Source organism: Fukomys damarensis, unplaced genomic scaffold (genome assembly GCF_012274545.1).
Source record: "Fukomys damarensis isolate Sample0158 unplaced genomic scaffold, DMR_v1.0_HiC HiC_scaffold_17, whole genome shotgun sequence".
Taxonomy (NCBI): domain Eukaryota; kingdom Metazoa; phylum Chordata; class Mammalia; order Rodentia; family Bathyergidae; genus Fukomys; species Fukomys damarensis.
This window is the reverse complement of record NW_022900929.1, coordinates 4,945,741-4,954,061: the sequence shown is the minus strand read 5'-3', so window position 1 is coordinate 4,954,061 and position 8,321 is coordinate 4,945,741. Positions and strand designations below refer to the sequence as shown.

Here is an 8,321-nt window from a genome sequence, read left to right as displayed (position 1 = left end):
AACTTTGGAAAAAAAAAAAAAAAAAGAGAGAGAGAGAAAACAAAGAGCTAAAATTCATAAGCAGGATTAAAAGCCACTGCAGTGAAACGGTGCTTCTTCTCAGAAGTATGGAGTTAGACTAGTACGGTTTTTAGTCTCTGCCATCCTCTCCCCAGTCTATGTCAAAGTCCATAGCAGCAATGCAGAATCCCCTGCTGAGTCTGTCTTTCACTAGTCCGTCCTCAGGATCATGGGAGGGTGCTCGCTGTCCTCGTCCAGGCGCAGGGCGCTGGCCTCGTCCTCCAGGCACATGCCACCCACGGCACCCAGGTCTTCAGTGTAGGCTGCAAGGACACAGGAGCCACCCTCAGAGTGCTGGGCATGAGCTACAGGTTCTGGGGCTGCATTGAGGATACCGTGACCCACAGGCCAGACTTCTGAATGGAACCACTCCTCTGTCTAACAGGGTCTCTACAGCCTCAGGCAGCTCAATGTAAGACCCTTCAGCTTCCCACACTCATCAGTGTCAAAATGAGGCACGCACAACGAACGGGCAGGCTGTGTGCTTTCCTAGCAAGTGGGGAGACGCTCAAACTCACTATATGGAAGCTGGGCCCCACAGGGCTATCTACCTCGGAGAATGGGGGGCAGGATGCACACCCTGGCATCTCTCAACCAAGTCCCCAGGGCGTGGAGATCCAGCTCACGTGGAGCAAGGGTCTAGGTGCAGGTGACCTCAGGGGCCTGTCCACATGCTTCCCTGCCACATAGCCACGCTGCTCTCCCTCCTGCCTCCAGCATGGGAGGATGACCACTCCCCCAAACCCCACAGAAGGTGGCAACACCAGTGAAAACACCAGAAAGGACCACCTCCTGCAGCAGCAATTACCTTCCAGGTTCGCGTCCTGCCCCTTACCAAGCCTCGTGGGGGAAGAGGGCACATAAGCACCTTTTGCGGCGCCGTAGGTCTGTGTTACTAAGGGGCAGTCGTGAGAGGCAGAGTCTACGATTTCACTGGTCGTCTCCATACTGCCATCCAGCCTACAGAGAGCCAAGGACAGGAACAGGCTTGAGTGCTTTCAGGACAGCTCAGCAGCCACAACAGGCCAGCAACAGGCCACTCACAGATGGACACTGCCTTTCCTTACACTATGGCTGCTGACCCACCACCCTGGGCATCTGTCCCCTGGCGATTCACAAAGCAAGCTCAGTGAAGCAAGTTACAGCATCTCATTTTAAAGGGGATGACCAACGATTGAGTTCAGTATTAAGGAAACAACTTTTACCATTTCCACTCCTGACTATGAGAGTATTACAAGGTTGTATTCAGAACCTTCAAATAAGAGGTGTGAAAGAGACAGGCAAACTACATCACTTCCCAACTCCCAACGAACAGGTATGACTCTCAAACCCCATGTCTTCCAGTGATCCGTGTGGCCTGGGGAGGCCACTATGTCCTGGCTTTTTTCACTTTCAAAACTCTAAGCCCCAGCTTTAGGCCAGGGTGGGCCGCCTGCTGTTCTGCACACAGGGGCATCCACAGCACAGCCCTCTTCCTGCTGTGCTGCAGCCCAGAGGCCCTGGCACCAGCTGGAGTTGTTTTAATCTGGGACAGGGAAGCCCCTAAGGGCACAGGCCAGCATAAGGGATCACCTTGGTATCCCTGCTTTGTACCCAAGATGGTGGCCGCAGAGACTCTCACCTGTGCTGTCGCATCAAGGCGCACTCGCCGCCCTCCTGGGGGTCCAGGTTGTACATGTACAAGTAGCCATCGGAAGCGCCCACCAATAACCGGGGAATCTTCTGAATTCTAGTGGGAACCAAAGCAGCCACATGCTAAGAGCGTAGCTTACACAAATGGCCTCACTGACCTAAGAAGGGTCTCCTGCTGACTGCCCTGGGACATCCTGCTAGGCATGCGCAGACCTGGCAGAAGAGGACAAGGACTCCGCTGCAGGTGCCTGGAGCACTCTGGTTACAAAGGTGGGTGTCTGGGACTCGGCTACGTGCTAAGCAGCACAGTGATGGCACGTGCTGCCCAGGCCGGCTCCCGCTGTCATGCCCATTTCTGTGGCCCAAAGGGTTTGTTTATTTACTTATTTTTGTTTTTTTGAGACAGGGTCTCACTGTGTAGTTGAGACTAACCTGGAACTCACTATGTAGCCCAGGCCGGTCTTGAACTCACAGCGATCCTCCTGCCTCAGCCTCCCGAGTGCTGGGATTACAAGCATGCGCCACCACGCCCAGCTGCCCAAAGGGTTGATTTAATGTTGTTCATCAACATGAAATATTCAGCAAAATGGCAATGGAAGGTTTTGTGCCCCACCCCCCAGAAGACACACTCAGGTCCTTCCCAAATAACTCTGCAAAGGCCCACCATGGTCCTTCCCAAATAACTCCCTGATAAGCACCGTGGGACTGCAGAGCCAGGAAGTGGGCGCCTGTCCTTACGTGGCTAAGGAGCAGATGTTCTTGTGGCCACAGAAGGGCAGGCGGACGGTGGCGAAGGCTCTGCCCTGGTTGAACATCTCTGTCACCTGTGAGGGCAGGTAGCTGGTGGATGCCATGAGCACCTTCCCAAAGTAGCCAGTCCAAGTGGTAGGCTCCTCAGGGGGCCTGCAGAGAGAGGTCACCGGACGTGGGAAGTGGATCCCCTGGAGGCATGTGTCCCCATCACTCACCGCAATCCCTGAACCCAAAATGGCAAAAGCTCTACTCTATGAAGAAGGGGGCTGTGGAAAACAGGCGCAGGCCAGGGTTCGTCTCCCTGGTGGGAGTCAGAACAGGAGGAACCAGTCCTCCTCGGTGGCCGGCTGCCTTTCTCAAGGCAGTTTCCTAGGCCCCTTACTGCAGTACTGTGGATTGAACCAGGGCCTCCAGCATGCTAGGTAAGTGTATCACTGACCCCCGCTCATTTTGTTTTGTTTCTTTTTGGTACCAAGAATCAAACTCAAGGCCTTGTGTTTGCCAGAGCAGTGCTGTGTTGCTGAGCTATATCCCTGGCCCTCTCATGGTTTTTTTGGGGTACCAGGGGTCAAACTCGACCTTGCACTTGCAAGACAGGCACGGTGCCACCGAGCTAAATCCCTGGCCCCTCTCATGTATGTTTTTAAGGTAGTTGGAAAGCTGAGGCAGGAAGACTGCAAGTTTGACTCCAGCCCATCTGACAGTTCACCCTCAACTACAAATGAGACCCTGTCTCAAAAAGTTCCCCCTACTGAGCCAGGCATGGTGGCACATTTTTGTAATCTAACACTCAGGAGGCTGAGACAGGAGGATTGTTCAAGGCCAACCTAAAATGATATACAGCAAGACCCTGTCTCTAAAATCAAAACCAAAACAAACCCACAGAAAGCTCCCACAACATAGGACTCAACTCAAACAATACTAATCCTAACAGGATATTCTTTTCAAAATTTAAGGAAAAAAATATAAGCATACTGCTCACTATACCTATTCAGTGTATTGTCCACTCTGAGATTGAATTAGCCCTGTTCTCCCTGCTGAGGGCTGGCTGTTCTTCCAGTGAGTGCTGAGCCCGGCTGCCTGTGTATGTGGGGTGCAATGCAAGGTGCAGAGGGGATAGGGAGCTGGTCACAAGGCACCTGTGTGCATCTGAAGCCCCAGCCTGGCCTAATCTTTTTTTTTCTAGGGCAGGGTTCTTGTTTGTTATGTAGCCTAGTTAGTCTGGAACTTGCCTCAGCCACCCAAATGCTGGGATTACAGGCGTGTGCCACCACGCCCACCCCTGGCCAGAAGATGGAGAGTGAGGAGCACCTGCCACGTGTTATACTTGAAAGGGTATCACCAAGCCAGGACAGCACTGGCCAACGAGGCAGGAAGCAGGGAGGCTTTATGCTACACTTCTATCTGGACAGTTGGGGGACAACTCGGAGGCCAGATGTAGCTCAGTGGTACAGCGTGCACCTAGCGCCTGAAGGTCCTGGCTCCCAACCCCAGAGCCCGGCTAAGTCCTGAGAACACTGAGAATAAGGAAACAGACCCCTTTTGTAACTCACTTCTCCTTCACAGTCTCGAGCTTGAAGATGTGCACAGTCTCGGTGTTGCTAGATGCAGAGAGGAACATGCCATCCATGCTGAAGGCCAGCGAGCAGATGCTCACGCACCTGGGGGACAAGGCACATGAGAGGATGGAGGGACAGCCTCACTGGGTGGACTTGGGTCTGCTGATGCCCTCGTACTCCTACGACATCCTCAGAAACTTGAGTGGAAAATGTTCAGGAGGCAAAACCAAGTATGAACAATTCTGTAACATCCCTAGATGGCCCATTTTTTTTTTGCAATTCCAGAGTCAGGATGGTATGGAACCATCTTTGGCTGTATTAGGATGGATTTAGAACCCTGAGGTTAGTTATAGAAAACCCAATACTTTAAATTACTGAAATTTTTATCATTGCAGAGGGTAGATCAGTAAGCTTGGTGATCTTTACATACAGAGCACAACTTTGCACATGCTAAGTCTCCAGTGTATCTTACACATCACTGAGAAATCTCAAAGCCATTAATTACATAAACAGGAACTTTCTCTTAACTCCAGGAATGTAAAGCACCATGTGTGCTGTTTGGAGGTGTTTCATTCAATCTGACAGATATTTACAGTGCTTACACTGTACCACCCCCAACACTGGAGCCTGGGGGTAATGAGGGAGCCAGGTGTGGTGGGGCCTTGATGGTGCTTGGTGTGGGTGTGCATGCGCGTGCAGGTACTGTCTGCCACAGCAGAAGTGTGCCAGAAAAAACAAGTGGGAGTTTCTGGCACAGTACAGAGCAAGGAATCTCACTGTGAGTCCAGCAGAGGCTGCCCTGACAGCAGTGGGACCCACAGAGCCACTTCTGCTCTGATGACGATCTGGGCATGCAGTGCAGCTGGGACATGAGGATGGAGCAGGACTATGCACCTGGGAGGAGGCTCATCCTGCAGGTAGGGGGCAGGGAAGGCTTCGAGTGGGCTGTGACCTAACTATATGGACCTCTTCTGCCAACTCCAATGAATACGAGCTCAGGGGACATGGCTGGAGGTGGGGGACACAGCAGGTGCTACTTGGATGCACAGGAGGGAAGGAAGGGCCAAAGCCTGGCTGGGCCCTGAGGCTGTTTATCAAGCTGACCTGTGAGAGGGATGAGGAGCAGATGGGCACATCCTAGCCTGCTATCGCTATCTAAGGTACCCAGAGTCAGTGGGCAGGAGTACAAGGAGAACCATCTGCAAAAAGGAGGTGTGAGGAAATCCAAGGGACACAAGGAAGCAGGACAACAGAGCAGGCAGTCGGGAAGGGACTACATCATCTGGCTTTCCCTTTGAAATGGGGACACTGAGGCACACCCGGCTCTATCTGTGGGACAGTTGAGGGAACTCCCCACGGTGACTTCTGGCCAGTCATCTAGCAGTAGGGAACCAGCGGGGGTTCTGCATAGGCATAGGCGACCCAGCGTACTTTCACGGAAGTGCTCTCTCCTTGCCCTGACCAGACTGCCTTTGAACATCAGTCAGTTTATCCTGCTGGGTAGACAAGGGTTTTGTATTTAACCAGAATTTCCCTGCTATACCTTCAAATCACACCTTTTGGGTCACAGATAATGGAAATCAAAAGCCAGATACAAGCTCCAGAATCAGCCCAGGGAATTATAGACTTTACCTCTTTACTCCTCTCCGGAACTCAAAGAGTTTTTGTCCCTCTGGAATGGAAAATACCCTAATCACGGTCCCCTGCAACAGGGAAAGAAAAAAGACAGAATTTAAACTGAGTAAACAGACCTCTTCTATTTCTTTATTTTGGTACCGGGGATAGAACTCGGGTCCTTGTGCTTGCAAGGCAGGCGGTGGAACAACCGAGCTAAATACCCAGCCCATCTTCTATTTCTTTTGTATCAGACAACAAATGAACCCTGCAGCCCATTTCCAGTAACAGCACTGTCCTGGGGAAAAGCCTGGGGCCTCTCTTTCATGCCCTGCTCCCGAGTGGAGCCCAAAACCCCACAGGCCAACCTGAGCAGCCCTCTTCCTGATCCAGCAGCACACTTGCCTCTCTTTCAGCCTCCTTCAATTTATTGTTATTCTAGACACGACAGTCTGGAAGCTTAATGTGGAATGAAAGTCATTTAAACTACTATAATTCATTGGCTGGAAATTTTGCCTGGCTGCCTTAGAAAGAGTAAATCCAAACTTAACAAATTGCTAGGACATATTAAAATAAACTTTCACTAAGAGGAAAAAAGGTGAACACTTGGTGAGCTATGGCCTTTCCCTGCTCTACAATGAACAGCCTGAAGACCCGACTTTCCCCATGTCTCTCTCCTGTCTTCCTTCCCTCAAGCAAGTTAACGGGCACTGTGCGTGGTTGAGATGGAATGGATGCACGGATGAGTAAGAGTTGGAAGCCAAGAAGACAAGTGAACAGGACTTCCAACATCAGACTATTAAAAGATTTTGGTTAAGTGCTGACATTAAAATAGCACAAAAAGAAATGGATGGGCAAACAAAATGGAGACCTTGCAACAGCCGTATTTCAGATTTGCAGGGTGGGAAGAATTATTCAACTTTCTACCTCACACTATAAAAGGTTTAGAAGGTTCAAACTGTGAAACAGAAAAATTGTTAGAAATATCTTACATGTTTATAAATAGCAAGAAAAGGGCAGTCCACTTAAACACAGCACACAGAGAAGCCATTTACCTAACTTGAGGTGGGCCGTGGAGGGGACATGGTGCAGCCTGCAGGAAGCAGGCTGTGGATGGGTGAGGCAAACACGGGGCTGAAGCCGGGCGTGGTGGTGCACGCCTGTAATCTCAGGAGGCTGAGGCAGGAGGAACGCTGTGAGTTCGAGACCAGCCTGGACTACATAGTGAGTTCCAGGTTAAAAAAAAAAAAAAAACCCAAAAAACAAAACAAAACAAAACAAAAAAACATGGGGCCGAAAAGCAGCGGTTCCCTCTGGATCAGGGACACCACTGAGTAACTCTTGAAGAATCAGAGGGATATGAAGTTCTACACACAAAAACTACAGGCAAAGGGCTTCTCCTTTATAGCTCAAACTTTTCAGACATTCATTCACTTGTGCATTGTGCCGGGAACTGAACCTAGGGCCTTTGGACTGAGCTACATCTCCAGTCCTGCCCCCCTTTTCGGTACCTGGGATCAAACTCGGGACCTTGTCCAGCCCTTTTTTGAGACAGGGTATCACTCAAACTTGTGATCCTTCTGCCTCAGCCTCCCAGAGTGCCAGGATTAGGGGTGCAGGCCAACAGGAATCTAGTGTCATACTAGTCAAGGGTACTTGGGGACCTTACGATAGTAAGGTCCTTGGAAGCGGGATTAAAGTTATATACTTTAGTGGCCTGGCCTCAGAACACAGTAGGTTGAGAAGGCCAAGCGATATAATTCCACAAACAGGATTCTGTTTAAATGCTCATGAGATGCCCGTTCTTTACCGTCTGGAAAAAATTTTTCTACTTTTTGTCGCTTTGAAATTATATCAAGTGCCTTAAGGACCAAGAGCTAATAAGAAACAACGGGAGAATTTGATTAAGGGGTAACAATTTCATTCCATACTCCTGGAGGGAAGGGGAAGGGGCCATGGGCTGGTCTAGCAAACAAGGGTCCAACCTTGGGCTTGCCTGGGCCACAATGAGTGAAGTGGAGCTGTCTTGGGCTGCATATGAAATATATAATCATTAATGTATACAAGTAATAAAATTTCCTTTTTAAAATATTTTAACTTCCTAAATTATCTGATGAAATAGCACACGCCCAAGTTTAATAAAAAAGCTTACAAGTCTTTAGGAAGAACAGATACTTCCTTCCCAGGAGCACACAAACAGGCAGGCTGAAATATAACCGACGGTCACTGCTGCATCTCGTTTGCCTGGGGCATAAGTGCCCGTGGCGTCTGAGGCCCAGAGCTTCAGGGGGATCACCGTGTACTAGGCCACAGGAGGCTGGGTTACACTGCCCTGGCCCTTCCCTGCTGAGTACCCTTGTCACCCACACAGTCCATGCGGGAGTCCACGTAATTGAGTTATGTGAACACTGAGTTTATAACTTGTGGGGCTGGGGGCGGGATATACTTGGCTACCAGCACAATTAACAGAGTCAGGCTTGGAGCCCAATCCTGACAGGACCCACTGAGATCAAGTAACATAAGGAATACAGAAAGTACCTGGGAAGTGGGACTGAGGGGAGAGCTGACTCGAGAGGGGAGGCTGTTCTAGGATTTCAGTGAAAAGAAAATGAAAATCTAACAGGTACAAATTCCCAATGATGAATGTAATCATTATGTATACCTAAAATGTACCAATAAATGTTTTGCTAAAAAAAAAAAAAA

At 50.0% G+C, this 8,321-nt stretch overlaps 1 protein-coding gene across 3 annotated transcripts in view; it reads right to left on the bottom strand.

Annotated features, from left to right (window-relative positions):
- Nucleotides 1–10: 10 nt before the first annotated feature.
- The window catches only part of Wipi2 (WD repeat domain, phosphoinositide interacting 2), a 32,208-nt gene continuing 23,897 nt past the window's right edge, over nt 11–8,321 (bottom strand). The window contains exons 7-12 of one of the 3 annotated variants that reach the window (XM_033764805.1): nt 5,637–5,707; nt 3,999–4,106; nt 2,431–2,595; nt 1,682–1,789; nt 929–1,020; nt 11–323 (exon numbers count right to left, since the gene is read on the bottom strand). In XM_033764805.1, coding sequence (XP_033620696.1) covers nt 211–323; nt 929–1,020; nt 1,682–1,789; nt 2,431–2,595; nt 3,999–4,106; nt 5,637–5,707 — 657 coding nt within the window. In that variant the 3' untranslated portion in view covers nt 11–210. Of the gene's footprint in view, nt 324–868; nt 1,021–1,681; nt 1,790–2,430; nt 2,596–3,998; nt 4,107–5,636; nt 5,708–8,321 lie in introns of all 3 variants that reach the window. The other 2 variants (XM_010642830.3, XM_033764806.1) reach the window with 2 other exon arrangements.